The 20,772-nt window shown below is 38.2% G+C and overlaps 1 protein-coding gene across 1 annotated transcript in view; it reads right to left on the reverse strand.

Annotated features, from left to right (window-relative positions):
* The window catches only part of HERC2 (HECT and RLD domain containing E3 ubiquitin protein ligase 2), a 225,522-nt gene that overhangs the window by 195,687 nt on the left and 9,063 nt on the right, over positions 1–20,772 (reverse strand). The window contains exon 3 of the mRNA XM_036745184.1: positions 13,005–13,119. Coding sequence (XP_036601079.1) covers positions 13,005–13,119 — 115 coding nt within the window. The remainder of the gene's footprint in view (positions 1–13,004; positions 13,120–20,772) is intronic.

Here is a 20,772-nt window from a genome sequence, read left to right on the forward strand (position 1 = left end):
CTGCCAAGGGTCCTAGTCACAGCCCTGGTCAGTGATTTCTGAATCTAGAAGAAAGGGCTTTCTCTACCTGAAGCACAAGGCTGAGTGACCTGGCCATCGTTCTCCACAGAAAACGAAGTGTGGCAGCAAGGTTTCCCATTCCACCTTGTCCACTGAGATGCAACAAGTTCTACTGGCAACCAAATCTTAGCTTTGGTCAGCGGATCATGAGCAAAAGTGAGGTATCAATGATCCATCTTGACCTATTATCTATCTAGGTGGTTTGGCTGGATCCTAACAGGAAAAGATGACTCCAAGAATCATTTATTAGCAGTGCACTAACATTCACCACTAGCAGAGGCCAGGAGTAGATGAGAATCGGTGCACGCAGTGAAACCTAGAAGATGGAACAGGGAAGGGGAGAGGGAGAGAAATATCCTGGGAGGTTGGGAAGGGAGGGAAGACTCCCACTCAAGTTACTGAGTAATATCTATAGGATGGAAGTTAATCTCTGGGCATCAGTCAAGGGTGGAAGATATTCATGTTGTCAAAGGATTAGCAACAATTGCCCCAATGACTAGAGATTTGAGTGGGGGTTTTCTAGGGCATTGCCCCACCTATTACGACAGGAATAGGGTGTGTTTCCCCCTTAGCCTCTAAATGGGCATGGGGCGTTTCCCCCAAGCATCTGAGCAGTGGTAGAATTTATCTCTAAATGCAGGATAGATGAAGGATCACCCAATCTTCTAACTTCAGACCATCCCGACAGTAACAGCTTTATGCCAAGGATCAGGGTAAAGGATGGTAGCTTATCATAATAAACAGTCAGAGGAGACCTAAGGCATGGTGGTGAGAGTCAGCAAACCAGCTAGTAAATTTTCATAGCAAAGTAAAACTGTGTCACAAGCTAAAGTTATAAGATGGGCCCAGGTAACAAAATGGAGCTTAAGAAATATCAAAAGATAACACAGCCAAAACATTTCTACTACAAGCTCTTTTTCCTATCTTTGTTTTCTTTAACATAAATTTCACTTCCTCAAGAACCACATCTAGGACAACTGTTCAGATTCCAAATGTGGTGACAAAGTATAGTCTCCAGCTAACTCTTTTCTGAAAGAAAGTATTCATGAGGCTTTTGTCTATAATCCATAAGCCTTTGGCCTCTCTCATTCCTTATTCTTGAACAATATTTTCCTATATATTTTTACTATTCTAGATACCTACGTACCCCTTTGCACTAAAGTCACTGAGTATATGTTGATTCAATACGGAAGGAGTACTTAGTCAAGATCTTGGTAGAATTTCTCTATCTCTTCAGTCTGTACAATAAATGTTGGCATGTAGGCTTCAATTACTTTCATGACGAATCTTTTGCAAATACTTTTATAAAGCACTGCAATACAGGGTAACCAAACATCACATAAAGTAATGTTCTCTGTTGCCTTTGGATGCATATTAAAGCAAGTTCTACCAACATCAACTCCTTTAAATGCCTCTCTTAAAATAAAGCTAGCAGTCACCCATCCATTTAGCTACAACTTCTGTTTTCTGCTAGGTGATGCAATGGGTAGAGTGCTAGGCCTGGAATCCGGAAGACATACCTTCCTGAGTTCAACTCTGGCCTCAGACACTTACTGCCTGTGTGACCCTGGTCGACTCACTTGACCCTGTTTGCTTGAGTTTCCTTATCTGCAAAATGAGTGTGTGGAATGAAAGACCCTCACCAATTGAAAAAAGTTAATTTTTAATAAGGAGCCATCTCAGGGTGGGAACAGGAATAAAATTTTATTCAATTCTCGCGAGAATAGGGCATCCTCTGCCCCCTTGCCCCTTAAAAGGGGCAAAGCACCAATAATTATACTTAATGCAAGAGAATTCCTGCCCACCTCTGACCCCTCTCACCACTGGCTGGGAGGTGGGCTTACAATCTGAGCACGAAAAACTAGACGAAGAAGCAGGAAATCAAGGCACAGAAACTCCAATTCCCATTCCCTTAGTTAATGATTACAACTGAGGTGACATTTATAGATCTGAAGGAGGAGAATAAGATAATGGGAGGGGGAGACCCTCTCCATTCTTCTACAGTACTTTTACAGTAAAGGAAAGCAGGTCACGGTGACCCTATTCTTAGCGAACAAACCTTTAAACCAGAAGCAGAAGAAAGAACAAAAAGTTTCAGGGTAAACTTTCCCAGAGGCTGAGCAATCAGACTCTCACAACCTCAGCAGAATTTTCCACTTCCCTATTTCCCTATTTCTTGATTCTTAAACATTTCTAAGTGTAGATATGAATAGACATAGATATATATTTATACATATAGATTCTCTGTGAAGTCTTCACATTTTATTTTCTCACTACCTCACACATGAGGCTGAGAAGGAAAAGGCAAACCACTGCAGTATCTTTGCCAAAAAACCCCAAATGGGGTGCAAGAAGAGTCAGACATCACTGAAATGACTGAACAACAACAACATAAACCAGGCACTGTTTTGGGTGCTAGGAATTGTGAAAAATGATTACTCATAATCAATATCTTGGGGAGGTTTAGAGCTTCCCCTCCCCCACTTCCAAAGCCTTGACTTTAAGTTCATTTTTTTTCTTCAGAAGGATATATTACTAATAATGAAATTGCACTAACTCTCCTTATTCTGCTCCCCACCACAAGCTTGCAAGAAATTTAATCTAAAGTAGGGAAACCCATTGTGTTCTACTCAAGCTTAGGTGGAAACAGATTCTTCTGTCTAGATAACCCAAGGCTGGAGTGGTCTGGTAAAGCTGCGGGTGGTCTGTATAGAGGTATTTTCTCAGTACAGGGGTGAAATGACGATGGAGTGACATCAGCCCCTGCTGGGAGGGGGCATAAACTGTGCAACCTAACCCCAAAGGGAGCTCAGTTTTGACTGCAGCTCCACATGTATAGTTCTCTCACTTTGAGAGAAAAAAACACACAAACGACCTAACACTGTTTGTCCTTCTTAGACAGAACTCTGAGGGTTGAAAGGATACAAAAAAAAAATTCCTGCCCTCAAAGAGCTAACATTCTACTGGAGGAAAGAATATTTAACACAAAAAAACTAAAGTGAATACAAAGAATATTCAAACTAGCTTCTAGGGGCAGGCACTAGCATCTGAAGACAATCAGAATGTACAGACTTCCTATAGAAAGATGGCACTTGAGCTCAGCTTGAACGAAGCTTTGGATTCTGTGAGGCACAGCAAAGTAGTGCTGTGGAGAGGGAAGGCAGTATTGCTGAGATGACAGCTTCTGCAACAGTACAGATAGGGGAAACAAAATTCCATGTATGGGGAACAGCAAGTAAACACTCTGAGGTTTTCCCAACAAGGTCTTCTGTTCAACTCTTTCTTGTTTCCCTGATCCATACCTGGAAAAAACATTCAGGTACATTCAAACCACTGGACATAAATGCCATTCCCTCACCTGCTGTCTTTCTGTATCACATCCTACATGGCAGCTTTAACAGCTAAGCCTGCAGTGCGGAGGGAAACAAATTTCTTTCCCTTCTATTCCATTAGGATTCCAGAAGAGGTAATGATGTCAACTGAAAACAAACCAGTGGACTTTCATCAATAGTGAGAATTTAAAAGAACTGCTAAAGGTAAAAGCACATTTCCAAAGAAGATTATGTAGAGAATGAGATAAATGACACTTAAAATTCACTCAAATATCAGTTTTTTCCAAGGATTACAAATATATATCTTCCCTGCCTTTGAGGTTTTGCTAATTTTCTGTCATCCATATCTCTAGATGTTCTCCTTTGCTTCCCTACCTTCACCTTCTCCAACACATACGAGAGATTTTAAACGAAATAAAACAAGAGAATTTCTATCTGGAAGGTGCTTTAAAACCTGTCTTCATTTTGTAGCGATAAGGAACTTTAGGGCCAGAAATGCTAAGTAATTTATAAGATTACAGATTTAGTGCTTGGAGGAACTTTAGGGGCTATTTAGTCCAATTGCCTCATTTTACAAATGAGGCAAATAAGGCCCAAAGAAGTTAACTGATTTACCCAAAGTCAAATTGGCAGCAAGTGACAAAGGCAAGATTTGACTATAGCTCCTGTGACTCCAAAACCAAAGGGTTCGTTGGTATTGCATGGCATGATGGCACGCACAGTACAAAGCACGCATGCTTTGTGTTCAGAACCAAGGCTATGGTGAAGTTGTGAGACGCAACATGAGCAAGTGCTGCCAGAAACACCTCAGATTCACTGCGTATTTGATTTTTAATTCATTTTTGGTCATTGAGCATTCAGAAAACTTTTACTGTTGCCAAATTTTTCATGACCCCATATGGGGTGGCGACCCACCGTTTAAGAAACGACACAAAAAAGGCTGAAACTGGCATCCATGGAGGAACTACTCACATAGCTGAAATCAGAAATCCCCAAGTAGGGAAGTAATAAGTACTACTTGATATTGTTGCAATTTACTATTTCTTTGGTCTATCAGCTCCTAGTTAGGATCATTTATTTACCTTTTAGGACACATTTTCATCACCAGAGAACTTGAAAAATTCAAAAGAGTAACATTCTAACTAATAAGTTTCTACAAGAAAAATCAGCTATACTAACCAAAATGAAGTGGAATTTTGCCCCCTTGTGTTGTCTTTGTTTAGGCAGCCAGGTGACACAGTAGATAAAGAGTACTGGGCCTAGGGTCAAAAAGATTTGAATTCAAATCCTACCTCAGACATTTAATAACTGTGGGAATTCAGTAACTTGGGAAGTCACTTAACTTGTTGCCTCAATTTCCTCAACTTTAAAATAAGAAACATAATACAACTTACCTCCCAGGGTTGTTGTGAGCTCCAAATGAGATAACAGATATAAAGCACTTAACACATTGTCTAGAGGCACTATTAACAAAACTAGCTATGACGACGATAATGATATAGTTCAGCTATATTAAATTCTATATCATGGAAGAAAATCACCTAAATCTCAGGTTTTTTTCTCCTACTTTCCTACTTTCACTTTTAGCTTCTCAGAAAGTACTATGAAAGTAGAATAAAGATAAAAGTGCCACAGCTCTTTATCATCTTGTATATAATAATGATGCTCAAAAAACTTAATACCCTTCAAAATAAATTCTCCAATCAACATTCAAGATTTCTGAATGAAGACAAAATATTTCAATACAACTAGCTTGACTATGTACAGAACTGACAGAAAAGCTACCAACAGGCAAAAGAAGGCAACTAAGTTATTTTTGCAGTTATTTTGCAAATCCATCCCGGATTGCTGAGAACTTTCAGGTGTTTGACTTCAATTTGACTGATGAGGATATGTCAACTATACTCAGATTCTATACTAGATTCTATACTATTCTATACTATTCTATACTAGATTCTTTTCCTTGTACTTTTATAATCAAAAAATATTCACACAACTATTATATTTATGATATAACAGGTAGGATACTGGCCTTGGAGTAAAGAAGACTGGTTCATGTGTTAAGCTGGCTGCATATTTGTTGTCTACTAAAGGAAATTCTGGTATAAAAGGATAGATGGGGGTAGCATTTGGCAGGTGGGAGGGTTGTCCCTGGTGTAGCAACAATCTTGCTAGCAGCTACTGTGGCTGTATGAAAACCAACAACAACCAGCATACAGAAGGCAGCTAACACAGGTTCTTTGATCCGCTTTACTAAGGAAAGCTACACACACACACACACACACACACACACACACACACACACACACATATATTATATATACATAAACTCACTTGGTTCAAATGGAAAAGCCAGCAACCTGAACTTCAGAGCAAATACAAATTACAAACAACAGACAGGCCTTGTCTGACTCAAATCACAATTCATAGTTACCAGGAAAGAATCAACATCTGGGTTGGGGGGGGCAGGGGTGGGGTGGCCTCTTAAGGACAGCTGCCCAGAGTCTCTTCAAGTCACTTGCCTCTCTTCCAGTGAGCGAGAGCCCCAAAAGCCAAACACCAAGCTAGGATCTTATATACCCATATCAGGGCCCTGGGGCACTTGATTACCTCAGTGCTGAGAAGGACTCAAAGAACTGTGAAAATTCCCATTTAGCGTATGGGAAAGTTAACCCCTAGTACCACCATATACAAGTCAATGACTCCTGATTGTCTTAGTGCTGAGAGACATTCCAAGACAAGATCCCACTTTATCTGCCCCATTCAAACAAAGGCCAGAATCATTAAAGGCACTTAAGAGAAGAACAGCAAAAAGTCCCACCTTAATTACACCTGGTCTCCATAGAATTCTGCTTTCCCTCTCTATGCTGTTAATGCCAAATATGTTTCTTTCTACATTCACAAGTGTGGTTCCATATTCTCACACTCTGTTATTTTGAGACAGAGATATAGAGATTTTATATGACATTCTAGAACAAATTTTTTCAGTCCTAATGTGAGAGATGGGTAAAAGTTAGGGAAAGTTAGGTTTCCACAGAAGAGTTGAGTTCCACAGAATAATTGTCAGCTTGAACAAAGGAGGAGTAAAAATTAACCAGGATGAGAGTCCTCAGCCAATGGGAATAGAGTTTGTGGTTTTGCAGAAACCACACTTTCAGGATATAGGCAAAACTGGTCTAAACTGGCCAGATAACAGTCAGGGTTGAAGGGGAAACTGGCTCAAATGGCTACCACACATGCTTCATTGGCTAATTGAATATTACCTCACACACCCAGAGGGAGGAGTTTTCAGCCATTTTTGAACATGGTACGTATGTTGAGGAGGGGGGAACATGCCAAGGAGTTGCATGTTGGGGGCACATAGGGAAGATTGTGACCTAGAAGGGAGCAGACCAATCCATTCTCTGAAGGGAGGTACTGAGCTGATGGTGCATCAATCTATGTCAGTCTAACAGAATAAAGTTGGTCTCACTCCTGTACTCTCCACTCCCCCTTCCTAGAGAAGGGTAGTGTCTGCTCCTGGCCAGGAACGTTTACCAATTCCTTTGAATTCCTCAATAATAATAAATTGCCCTTGATAGCTGAATTTCAGTGTCAAGCGTATTTCTAATACTAAGATTTATGGGAACCCTACCCATCAGAGTAAAAGGCACTAGAATTGTATCAGTACTAAAGAAACCTGGAGCTATAAAGAACAGGTCAGTGAAGAACTAACTGAAGTGGAGTAGCAAAGAGGTCAAAACACCAAATCCAACAAGAGGCCACAGATACATGTCTGACACTGCTATAGGCTTACTTTCTGATTACTTGTGGTCCCAAGTTATGTTCTTGTTTAAACTACAACTTCCTAGCAACATAATTTTGACTTCCTTACTCCAAAGTGTTTTATGAGTACCCCAACACAGCTGGGTGACAATCTTTCCACCAAATTCCTCAGCATCTTGGTCTAAGTTTAGATCCCAGGCTGCTCGGTTCTATCCTTTGGTGTCAGCAGGTCTCTTGGCCATCTTCTAATTCTATTAAAAACACCACCCTAGGTCTGGCTCTCACTTCAAGTTAGTATTCAAACACTGCTGACTCCAAAAAGAACACTAATGTGCTCAGAATTCATGTAGAAGAAGGCTGGTTTCTGGAATATAAGTTGCATCTGAGGAAAGGAATGAGATGGCAATGCAAGATTTAATTAACGATTCACATACTCATACTGGTCATATGCGATACATCTGAACTCCTATAGGTCATCATCCAAACCCAATTCCCTATCCACTACTACCTAAGTCTTTATTCCCATCTCCCTCAACCCCACCAAACCCAAAGTCCCAACCAAAATTACCCACCCCTTTGTAGTGTTAATGAAATTCGAAGATCTTCCTTGTCCATTAATAGGCACATAGAGCCCTGACCAAGAGCTAAACAGGCTCTGGGCTACAGGGATATTCCAAGTAAGCGCTTGGGCACGTTGATTTTCAAGCACTAAGCCAACCAGACGCTGAGTCTTTGTTATAGATTCTGGGAGGTTGGTATTTTGCTTTGGGGGCTGGTTCATGAGAAGGACCTTTTGATTCCCTGAATGGGACTCTGAGTAGCTGTTTGTTAAGAGCTCCCCAACTACTCGGATGTTAGTGTTCTCCCAGTCTTGTGGTGTATGTAAGTGGTTGTATTACTTTGTTCAGAGAGTTGGAGCCTTATCTGTTGGATCTCTGTGCTAATTTATCTGCTTGTATTTTCTCCACACTCAGGGTATTGACCTTTCCCTGAATGACTTATATATGTTTGATTAAAGTACAATTGTTGACCCCCTTAAAGCTGCCTTTCCTTTAGAAAAGCAGATCAAAGCACCTGTGCTAGCAGGCCATCCTGGGTATGCTAGGGTGCTTGCTGTTACACCTTTCCACCATGGCCTCCAGAATGCCTGCTCCATAGGCTTGCTTTCATCTTCAATCTTGTCGTATCCCCCTCCTTCCATCTTCTGATGATCACTGAGACCTGGCTCCCCTGATGACACAGCCTCACCAGCCATTCTTTCCAGTACTGGCTACACTTTCACTCCTTCTCACTCCACTGGTTAAGGTGTAGGAATTGCACTGCTTCTTGCTCCCACTGCCAATTCCATGTTCCCTCCCTACATCTATCACTTAGTAAACTCTCCTCCTCTGCAATCCATGTAATCCACATCTTCCACCCAATCAATATCCTGGTAGCTGTTGTCTACCAGCCTCCAAAACACTCCCTCCCCTTGCTCAAAGAGATCAGTACCTAGCTCACAATCTTTCTCTCCTCTGCAACTCATGCCCTCACACTAAGGGACTTCAACATACATACTGACACCCAAACACCCTAACCTCCCAGTTTCTCAACTATTCATTTCCCTTGACCTACTCTTCCACCCCATCTCAGTTACACACAAAGATTATCATAGGCTTGATACTGCCATCGCCTACTCCATGTTCAGGAAGTCTGGAATTCCCTTATTTGATCACATTCTATTGGTTTTCCACCTCTCCCTTGCCTTCCCAGACCAAACTCTACTCTTCATAAACATGGCGACCTCTAATCCCTTGACTCTGTTTTCTCTCTTCTCACTCTCTTAACTCCCTACAATCTGGCTTCTGGAAACTGCTGTCCAAAGTTACCAAAGAGTTTCTAACTGCCAGATTATTATAATCTTTTTTCTCAATGACCCCTCTACAGCACTTGATACTATCACCCTCTTCTCCTTGACACTGTCCTCACTCTAGATTTTCAGGACAACATTTTCTCCAGGTTCTCCTCAGTTCTCTCAGGCTATCACCTCTGCACCACCCATTCTCTCCTTTCCCAATCTTAACCCCAAGTTCAAGTTGAATCAGTTCAACTATACACTGTCCTCTTCTCGAGTCCCTGAATCCCTTTATCATATCAATGATTGTGTCTTACCAAGTTTCAGCTGTGGAACACTCCCACTATCCTCTGCCTTCACTCCTACAAATATGCTTGCTGAACAAAGGTGCAGAAAATCGTGCAACTTTTCTGACTGGGTCCACTGCAGATTTACATTACACAACCTCAACTGGGCCCTTGTTGTTGCTATTTCGTCCTTTATCAACTCACTATCCCACTCTCCACAGCAGTTCTTCCAAACATTTTCATCCCTTCTCAAACTTCCTATGGCTTGAGAACCTTGCCTCATAAATTACTGAAAAAGTTGAGCCCATTCACCTGGAGCTCCCTCTTCTCCTCTCCTCCCCACCTTCTATCCATGAGATATCTTCTGCCACTGTTTCCTCCTTTACCCCAGTCTCAGCCCTCTTGCCAAGGCAAACTCCTCTACAAGTACAAGAGGATCCCATTCCATTCCATCTTCTCCAGCAGGATGTCTCCTCCGTCGTTCTCATTCTCTCACTTATCTCTTTCTAATGGGTCCTTCCCTATTTCCTATAAACATGTTTGTGTCTCCCCACTCCTCAAAAAACCCTCACTTGATCTTTCCATCCCTGCTATCATCCTTCATCTCCTCTGCCTTTTGTGTCTACACACAACAGGTGTCTCCACTTCCTCTCCTGTCTCTTCCTTCTTGACTTCATCATCCAACCAAAACTCTTCCCTCCAAAATCACCAAATACAACAGTTTTTTTTCACTATTCATCCTCCTTGACCTCTCTGCAACCTCTGACACTGCCAATCACTCTCTTCTTGACATTCTCTTTTCCTTAGGTTTACAGGACACCATACTCTCCTGGTTCTCCTCCCATCTATCTGACCACTCTTGGCTGGATCCTCATCCAGATCACACCCTCTAAATCTAGGTGTCCCAAAGGGTTCAGTCCTAGCCTTCTTTTCTCCATCTATAGTACTTCATTCACTTGGTGATCTCATCAGCTCCTACTGATTGATAGCATCTCTACGTTGATGATCCTCAAATTTGCCCCATCCTGCCCTAACCTCTCTGCTGGCATCTCCAATTCCTTTTAAACATCTCAAACTAGATGTCCAAAAGGCATCTTCAACTCAACAGGTCCACAACTAAACTCATTATTTTTCTCCCTAAACCATCCGCCTCCCTTCCTAATTACTACTGAGGACACCACCATGCTCCCAGTCCCTCAGGTTCACAACCTAGATGTTATCCTCCCCTCTCCCATCCCCATCCTCCATCAAATCCAATGTTTCCAAGGTCTATCGACTTCACCTTTGCAATATCTCTTGAATATGCCCCCTTTTCTCCGCTGCTACTGCTACTCTCCTGGTGCAAGCCCTCCTCACCTCACACTCAGCCTATTTCAATAGCCTGCCAGTTGGATGGCCTGCCACAAGTCTCTTCCCCACCACTACAGTCCATTCTCCATTCCACCACCAAAGTGATTTTCCTAAAGCACCAGTCCTCTGACCATGTCATTCCCCCTACTCCCCTCCACTCATTAAGTTCTAACTGTTCCCTATCACCTGCAATCTCCAACACAAAAGCCTCTGTTTGCTGTTCAAAGCCCTTCATAACCTCTACCTTTCCAGTCTTCTTACACCTTACACTACTCCCCTTCACATACTTTTTGATCCAGTGACATGGGCCTTCTGACTGTTCCACAAAAAAGATACTATATTTCTCAGCTCTGGCTGTGCCCATGCCCAGAGCGCTCTTCCTCCTCTCCACTACCTGGCTTCAAGTACCAGCTAAAATCTCACCCTCGACAGGAAACCTTTCCCAGTCTCTCTTAATTCTCGTGCCTTCCTTTTGTTAATTATTTCCTATTTATCCTGTATATAGCTTATTTGTACATATTTGTTTATGTGTCCTTCATTAGATTACGAGGGCAGGGACTCTTTTTGGCCTTTCTTTGTATCCCTAGTGGTTAGCACAGTGCCTGACACACAATAGGTGTTAAATAAATGCTTATTGACTACTGACTAAAAATTATAGACTGTGGTTCAACGTTGTTCTCTACATGTCGTGTGACCACAAAACGAACTGCATTTATTTACTACAAATGAAGTAGCTGTATATTATCCCATCAGTTCTCTAAATTGGTCTAGTACATCCCATGTGTAATTTCAAAGGAAAGAAAATGACATAAATTTATCTCAGGGGAAGGTGAAAACAGAATAAATGTTCATACGTCTCAGGAAAGATTTTCAAACTTAACAAAAATTTCTGAAGGAGTCAGTAGAAGACATGCTTAGAAACAACAAAGACCCAAGAGTGGAGATCTATGTAAGAAACATTACTAACTGTGCTCCTGGGAAAAAATACACACTGGGTATTTTCCAGAAACTCTAGTTGTAATGCCTAATTACGTGTATTTTTCTTGCTATTAATAATTATATCACCACTATGAAAATAGAGTATGAGAATTTCAAATTAATCTATATGAAAACATCAGTCAAATCTTTGGTTTGTTTTTCTTTGGGGTGCGGGAGGGGGAATAGTAAAAAAGATAGTCCTGCACACACATACCATACCACACCAAGTTTCTGAAAGTTTTTCTGTTAGGAGCCAAAGACATAGGGGGGAAAAATGGTCATGTAATCAAGGACCATATAAATAAAAAGCACTTTAATTATATTTAAGGCTTTTTAAAACTAAAGAAAAATGAATACAAAATGCTATTCAATAAATGCAAAAAATAATTACTTCTTTTTTATCAAGTGAGAAAGGATAAGAGAAAATTGGAGGGAGAAGGTTACAGTCTCTGTATTTAACAAAACCCTGGTAAAGATCTACCAATACTGCTTTTGAGGAAAAATACATTTTTTAATCTAATTAGACCTTGCTAGAATTTGCTTCTAAAGGTATTTTAATTCATATCAAAAATTTAGACATACTAACGTTCTTGAAATCATCTCATTCTCAAGTGAATAACCTTAACCTGCTATTTAGATAGCAAGTTGGTGTACTTCATTTCACAAAAAGAATGATCTATTTTCAGAAGACAATATCTCTATCTTGTTCACTTTTAGCACGTTGAAGGTAATAACCTTAGAAAATAACAACCTCTCTAGCCCTCATTTTCTTCATCTGTAAAATGAGAAAGCTAGATGAAATCCCTTCCAGCTCATAAAATCCTACATTTATACTTTAAATCCTCTAGCATTATCTCAAGTGCAAGAATAAATGAAGTCATGTCCTGGTACTGGCATAGAGGCCAGATAAAATTAAACCAAAGGGCAGATCCAATCTACATGTCTACATGTCTACAATCTATCCCTACTCCAAAGAGAGCAACACAGAAAATTATCTACTAATTGTTGGGCTACCTATTATTATTTCTATATGAATAAAATTAAAAGACATGAATAGTTTTAAGGCAAACCAAGAAATATATATACTTAAACATTTTTGAGATGAAAAAATATCTTTAAAATAATCTGTGATGGAAGACATTATGAAAAGGCTCCAAAAAGGCAGAATGATTTTTAAAAGGGAAAATATTAACATTTCCCAGGAAATGCTTCTATTTATTATTCTAACTATTGCTTCACACTTGGTATTTGTATTCAACATGTCACCAACAAATGAAAAATCTAACTGCCCAAGATTTAAATTCATATATTCATATTCCAGCACATGCTACATAATTTTAGGAACATATAACATATACACCAGAAAAAGCAGTGCAAACTAGAAAATACTAGAAATACCTTTTCGAGGAGGTAGCTCTCCATTCTGTATTAGTTCTGTCCAAGGGTATAGAATTTCTCCATCTTTAACCATTTCATTCCATAGGCCACAGAGTCCATCTCTTGTGAAAGCAAGCTAACAAAAAAGATAAGTGTATTAAAACTGAACTGAATCCATGAATTCTTGTTAATAACTCTTTTTCAAAATCTAATTTTCCATCTACATTTCACTCAACAAACACGTGAGTACACAATACATACAAGAAAGATGCTGCTCCTTCATCAACAGAGAAATATTATTCTTTTTATACAAACATTATACCCAAGAAATTATTTTCTACAGGAGATTAAAATATAGTTAGAAGGTTTAAGTACAATATACATAAGCAATTATAATATGGTCTTATAGGTCTACAAAGGAAGGAAAAGCCATTTGGGGCTAAGGTAACTAGCAAAAGATGAGTATTCCATGAAAGACACAGGATGAAATCAAAAGAGACTAAGCATTTAAAGTAAACTTGAAGTTTATAACAAAAAAAAAAAACAGATGAGTGACACTAATGTGAAATTAGAGAAATAAAAGAATAATGCAATCAATGTGGAATAGGTCAATATTAACTCAGTTGTACATGTTACCCCATTAATGTCAAGTTTCCATAAAAGTTCCTAACAGGCATAAAATATAACTAAAGTTTCTTTATAAACTTTTTTCATAAAAGATACAGAAAATAGCACTACTTATCACTAATTAAAAGCATATCACTTCTCATTGTGGTTCATTTTCCTATTTCCACATAGTTCACTAATTTAACTTTATTATGTAAGATTTGCTGCTGATGGACTACAGTGATGTTCCTTTCCACATTAAAATGTATAGAATCTTGAAAACAGGCCTAAGTTTACTCGAGTCAGTATTACAGTAGTATGGCAGGAGCCCCTCCTACATGCAGATTAGTATAGTTTTTCATTAAAAAGACATTCTTTGAGACTTGGCTAGCTGGCTCAGAGTCTTAAGTTCTAAGACAACTGAGAGGCTTCCCCATTGCCTCAATGCTTCTCCTTACTAAATATCCTTCTGCTGCTACAGCTAATTAAATCTCCTTTGTTAACTGTTAATCACTTAGGAGTATCTCATTTTCTTCCAATATCAAACCTATACTATTGAGGGGAATAGCCTGAGTCAGGCTCAGCTCAGAAAAAAGGACAACTAGGATCCTCACCTCTAGAGAGAGTAACATAAATTACAGGAACATGTCAATACATGGAATTTCCATGCAATGTAACTTGTTAGGATATAAATTTCACGTATATAATTTAAAACTCCTACTTACAGAATTACACCTCCTAGAATCTACTCAAATGCATAGCCAAGATGAGAGAAGGTAATTCAGCAGTCCTTCAACTACTGAATTCACAACATAATTTTATGTAGTATTTCAGATACCTAAGAATTAGAAAAACAGGATATTGACTGAGCTGACAAAACACTTCCCACTAAGCATACTGGAAACATGGCATAATCACTTCATACAGCAGATGTATTCCTAAAAAAGTTGCATACATTAAATTTTTCTTTCTTTTTTTTAATTTTTCTAATCTATCATTTTAAGTGCACTAGAAGTTGACTATTTAAATGAACCCTTATACAATAAATTATGTTATAGAGTGAATTTATCATGTCTAAATTTTTAAAGATTCTTTGCAATTTCCTTAAAAGAATCCAGTCCACTCTGTTCCTTTTTAATTCTGAGCCCAACTAACCACCCATTTGTAATGTCCAAGTCTATATACAGTGACTCTATAGGTTGTCCATCTAATCCGAGGGTCTTTAATTTTTTTGTCTGTCATGTACCTCTGTGATAGACTAATGAAGTCTACAGACAACCCCTCTCGCAGAATAATGTTTTTTTCATTCGTAATTAAGGGAAATGAAAATTTTTAGAGGTAAGTAAAAATAGAAATGTATTTTTTCCCATCCAAATTCATAAAGCCCCTGAAATCTACCCATGGAACCCTGAACTCTAGGCCACAAGCTCCTAATTTTATTTTTGTAATAATCTAGACAACAGGAACTTTTCATCCGTGTTTTGTTTTTAAGTTTTTCCTCAATGTATAGGGTCAGCCAAACTCATTTGAGTGGTTAACTATCTCTAAGAGGCTCTGCAATGTTTTAGTGCTTGGAACAACCAGCTTAATGTCATCCACAAAGAGAAGTATCTGAAGGACTTCAGTCTTCCAGAAAGAATCCCTCTCCAATACTCTGCACTTGTGTCTCCATTATAAAGACCTTTGGTGAGCACATATATCTCCTTCTTCATGTTTCATCTGATACTAGTCAGAGGATCCTCTCCTCCCAGAAAAAGGTCCATCTTTTTTATCTCAATATTCTACCATTGTTAATCTACACCTCCAAAAATGATCTACTGCATGCCCTCAAAAATGAGAATCAAAGAAAGCAAAGAGGTACACTATGGGTACAGGCAGACTGCAACTATAAAAACGTTAAAGAAGCTTCATAATAAATGCCATTAAGGAGATATATAATCAAAAATGAAGATATGTCAAGAGAGAAGGATAAGAGATGGAAAACCCTCGTGCCCCACTGTTCTCTGCAATGTCACGAAAAAGCAAGTAAGCCCTCCAAACTTATGAGGACACAAATAAAAACTGTACAGGACAAGTCCCCATTGATAGATTGCTATCAACCACGATGGAGGGAACAACCACATCTATGAGATCACAGATTCATTTGAGTACTTTTCTTCAAAAGAAATTTGTGCAAATGAAGGGAAGGGAATAAGAATTTAAGCGTCTTACTCAGGCACTGTACTAAGTGCTTTACAAATATTGTCTCATTGGTCCTCACAACATATTAACACAAGTTAAAAAATAACAACATGTGAGTGCAAAAGTAAGAATAAATGAAGAAACTGAGTGAGAATAATTCAGAATCTGAGGAGATTGATAAAGGAAGACTTCCTGAAGGTGATTCTTAAGCCAAAGCCTAAAGAATGAAATAGAAATGGATTGGCGAAAAGTATTCACTATGGAAAAGGAGTACATTCAAAAGTACAAAGATGAGGGGCATTCTTAATCAGAATGTGGTGAAGAAAGAATGCCCATTATTATCAACATTATTTAAAATAATCCTAGAAATGATAGCTTTAGCATTAAAAAAAGAAATTGGGGGCAGCTATCGGCACAGTAAGTAGAGCACCAGCCCTGGAATCAGGAGAACCTGAGTTCAAATCCAACCACAAACACTTGACACACTTACTAGCTGTGTGACTTTGGGCAAGTGAACCCTAATTGCTCTGCCTTCCCCCCTCAAAAAAAATTGAGGAAATATACATAGGCAAAATGGGGACAAAATTATCAACTTTTTGCAGATTATATGAACGTTTAATTACAGACCTCTACGTGGTCAACTAAAAATTAATTGAAACAATTAAAAACCAGAAAAGTTGCATAACTTAAAATAAATCATCATCATCATTTCCGTGTATTGAAAAAATAACTCAGGAGGAAGACAGAAATTGTATTCAAAATAACTAAAAAATGTATGAAATATTTGCCAATAGTACATCTACCAAGACAAACATAGGAACTACATGAATACAACTAGAAGGCACTCTTTACAGAAATAAAAAAGACCCAAATAATCCAAGATATATTAATTGCTTGTGGGTAGGTTCAGGAAATAGAACAATTACTTATAGTGCTACTCCGATCAAACTACCAAAAGATTGCTTTGTAAAAAACAAAAAAAAAATAATACATTTATCTGGAGGAAGAAAAGTGGGAAGGAAGGAGGTACTAGATCTCAAACTATATTACAAGTCAGTAAGCATCAAAATTATTTCATGCTTGTTAAAAATAGAGATCAGCAAAAAAAAATAGGTACAAAACATGCAGAAGTCAATGAAGACAGCATAATGTAGCACAATGTTCAATAAACCCTAGAAATGATCAATATAAACTACAAATAGATACATGACTTAGATATAAAAGAATATATCATTAACAAATTAGAGGAACAAAGAAAAAAATTATCTTTCACATCTGTGAACAGGCAAAGAGTTCATAACTGAAGGAACAGAGAGGACCATGGAAAATTAAATGAATAATTTTAGTTACATAAGATTTATAAGTTTTTACATAAAACAAAGCAGTTAAAATTAAGAAACAATTAACTGAGGGAAAAATTCTTTGCAGCAAATTTCTAGGATAAAGATCATATTTCCAACATATACAACAAAGTGATTCAAATTTTTAAGACTAAGAGCCATTCCTCTAAACAGATAAATGGAAAAAGATATAAAGAAGTGATTTTCAAAGGAAGAAATCTAAACTATCAAAAAATATATGAAATAAGAGAAATGCAAATGAAAACAACTCTGAGGCAGGACTTCACACCCATCAGATTGGCTAATATGATAGAAAATAAAAAGGACAAATGTTGGAGAGGATGTGGGAAAACTGGGACACTAATGCACTATTGGTGGAGTTGTGAACTGATCCAACCTTTCTGGAGAACAATTTGGAACTATGCCCAAAGGACTATAAAACTGTATATACCCTTTGGCCCAGCAATAGCACTACTAGATCTATATTCCAAAACAACCAAAGAAAAAAGAAAAGGACTTACATGCACAAAAATATCTATAGCAGCTCTTTTTATGGCGGCAAAGAATTGGAAATTGAGGGGATTCTCGTCAATTAGGGAATGGCTGAATAAGCTGAGTATAGGACTGTGATGAAATACTATTGTACTATAAGAAATGACATACAAGATAGTTTCAGAAAAACCTGGAAAGACTTACATGAACTGATGCTGAGTAAAGTGAGCAGAACCAGGAGACATTGTACATGGTAACAATAATATTGCACGATGATCAACTGTGAATGACTTAGCTATTCTGATCAATACAATGATCCAAGACAATTCCAAAAGATTTACAATGAAAAATGCTATCCGCCTCCAGAGAAAGAACTGATGGGAGTCTAAATGCAGACTGAAGCCTAATTTTTTCACTTTCTTTAATTTTGTGGGTTTATTTTTTACAACATGGCTAACAAGGAAATACATTTTACATGATTTCATATGCATAAATATGCATAACTGATAGCACACTTTTTGCCTTCACAATAGGTGGGGGAGGAGTGGGAGGGAGGGAGAGAATTCTGAACTCAAAATTTTTTAAAATGGATGTTAAAAATAGAGGTTTTTTAAAGTCTATAAAAATCCTCCTACCACAGAGAAATTAGAATTGAAGCAACTCTGAGGTTCCATCTCAGAACTATTAGAAAGGCAAAAATAATGTATAAAAAGTAAGGGACACCTGTTGGAGGGGCTGTGGGAAAGTAGGCCCATTAACCCACTGTTGGTGTTATGAATTGGTCCAACCACTCTGTTAATCAAATTGGAACTATGCCCCCAGAGTTACTAAACTACACAGACTGTTTGATCTAGTGATAGCATTACTAGGCCTATACCCCAAAGAGATCAAAATATGTTCAAAAATATTTATAGCAGCTCTTTTCATGACAGCAAAGAACTGGAAACTAAAAAGGTATCCTTCAGTTAGGGAATGGTTGAATAATTATGGTATATGAATGTAATGGAATATTATTGTACCATAAGTAATGATGCAAGGGAATTTCAGATAAAAATGGGAAGTCATAAATGAATGAAGCATTTATTAATGACCATTAACTATGTGCAAAAGCTCTGTTCTAAGCACTGGAGATACAAAAAAAAAAAAAAAAAAAAGGAAAACTGTCTCTGGTCCCTGTATGAACTGATGCAGACTGAAGTAAACAGAACGAAGAGAGTATTTTCTACAATAACGACAATATTTTAAAGAAAAGTAACTTTGAAAGAACACAGAACTATGATCAAAGCAATGATCAATCACAACTCCAGACGACCAGTGCTGAAGCGTGTTACTCCCCGACACGTGATAGACTCAACCCAATCACTTCACCTCTCGGCCTCAGTTTCCTCACCTATACAACAATGGGGTTGTACTAGATAGCCTCTCTAATATCCCTTCCAGCTCTAAATCTATAAACCTGTAATCTTATAAATAAGAATGAATGGAAATGAGTAAAAAAATCATAGTGAGACTCAGAGGGATTAAATGAAATGTTATATTCTAGGGACTGAAATTAATTCTTTTAAACAAATAATCATAAAGATTAATAAATGATTTTGAATATTAAATTTATAATAAATAATTTTCCAAAATCAACATTTCACTCACTAAGATTCATTAAGGCAAAATATCAAAATCCCAATACAAAATTAAAGAAACAAACCCGATATGTATAATTAGGTTTTTATCCCCCTGAATTTAACTAAAAAATTGCTACCTGATCAAATGACATAATTATGCACAAAGCATGCTACTATACTGGGTACAACATGGGAAGGAGCAAAGCTACCTCTGTTCCCACTCTTTATTGCAATCATAGTCCTCTCACTGCAATCATTCTTGACTTGCATGTGTTTACTGTTTTCCTCTCAAAGCAGCTAGCATACTGCTCAACATACTGTGTACTCAATAACTACTGCTGATTAAGTAAAAGTTTGACAGTGTTGACTGCTATTCTACTAGTTAGGAAACACACAGACATACACAGATCTCACAGTATGTGTAGAATTTTTATTTAAAACAAAATGTACAACCACTCCACCTAATGCAAGAGAGTCACTGTGTTTTAAGGGACAGAGAACTGACCTTGGAGTCAAGGTTCAAATTCCACCTCTGAGACATGGTTATATGATTCTAGGAAGATCACTGTACCTCTCAATGCCATCATCCAGTGGTTTCCAAAGTAAAGGTCATTATACACCCATGGTATGATCCTAAGGGGTGTGAGTTCAACCAATTAGAGAGTAGGAAAATGGATTACATCCCATTCTCCTAAAGAGTGGCCTTGTCTCCGACACAGCAACAACCAGATGTTTCACCTATTCAAAACTAACTTTCCCTTACTCCATCGAATGCCACTAACCTGCTATGGCTACGCCAGGATAAGCTCCTTGGGGAAGTTATAACCTAAGTCACCACAGCAACTGCCCAGGCAAAATTCCCTGCCCTCCAATTCATCTTGTAGCCTCCATCAGCACCCCTCAGTGAGTAGCCTCTATACTCCTCAGCAGTGGCCACTGAATAATACTACAAACTCCCAACTTCTCATTTTTGGTGGAAAAAAATTATCAGTGGATAAGTAGGCATGAAGGGGTTTCAGTCTGTACTGCATATCTCATTATATTTGGTCACCAAAACTAATTTTTCTTCAAACTTCTCTATTTCCATCAAGGGCACTACTATACTTCCATTCTCCCTAGTTCTCAACCTCCTTATCATTCCTGACTTGTCATTCAACAATCTGCTCTCTCTAAAGTTACCAAAAAACTCTTAATCGATAAACCTGATGGTCTTTTCTCAGTCATCATCCTTCTTGATCTCTCTGTAGCACTCAACAACTATTGACCACCATATTCCTCCTGGCTTGCTAAAAACAACATACGTATCATCTATAAAAACTCTCATTTCAGCACATAAAAAACTTGGAAACAATCTTCTAATCTGCTTAAAGATCTTCCAAATTAAGAAGTACAGTGAGTTTTGAACCCTTTTGTTAAAAAGATAAAAACTCAGTATGATATTTTGTGATTAGTTCCCAAGTACAGGGAAGCACAAAATTTGCTAGCTCAATTTCAACAAAAAACTTTGCGTAAAAGGCAGACAGGACCAAAAATGAGTATTATGATTTTGTA

Source organism: Trichosurus vulpecula, chromosome 2, assembly GCF_011100635.1.
Source record: "Trichosurus vulpecula isolate mTriVul1 chromosome 2, mTriVul1.pri, whole genome shotgun sequence".
Taxonomy (NCBI): Eukaryota; Metazoa; Chordata; class Mammalia; order Diprotodontia; family Phalangeridae; genus Trichosurus; species Trichosurus vulpecula.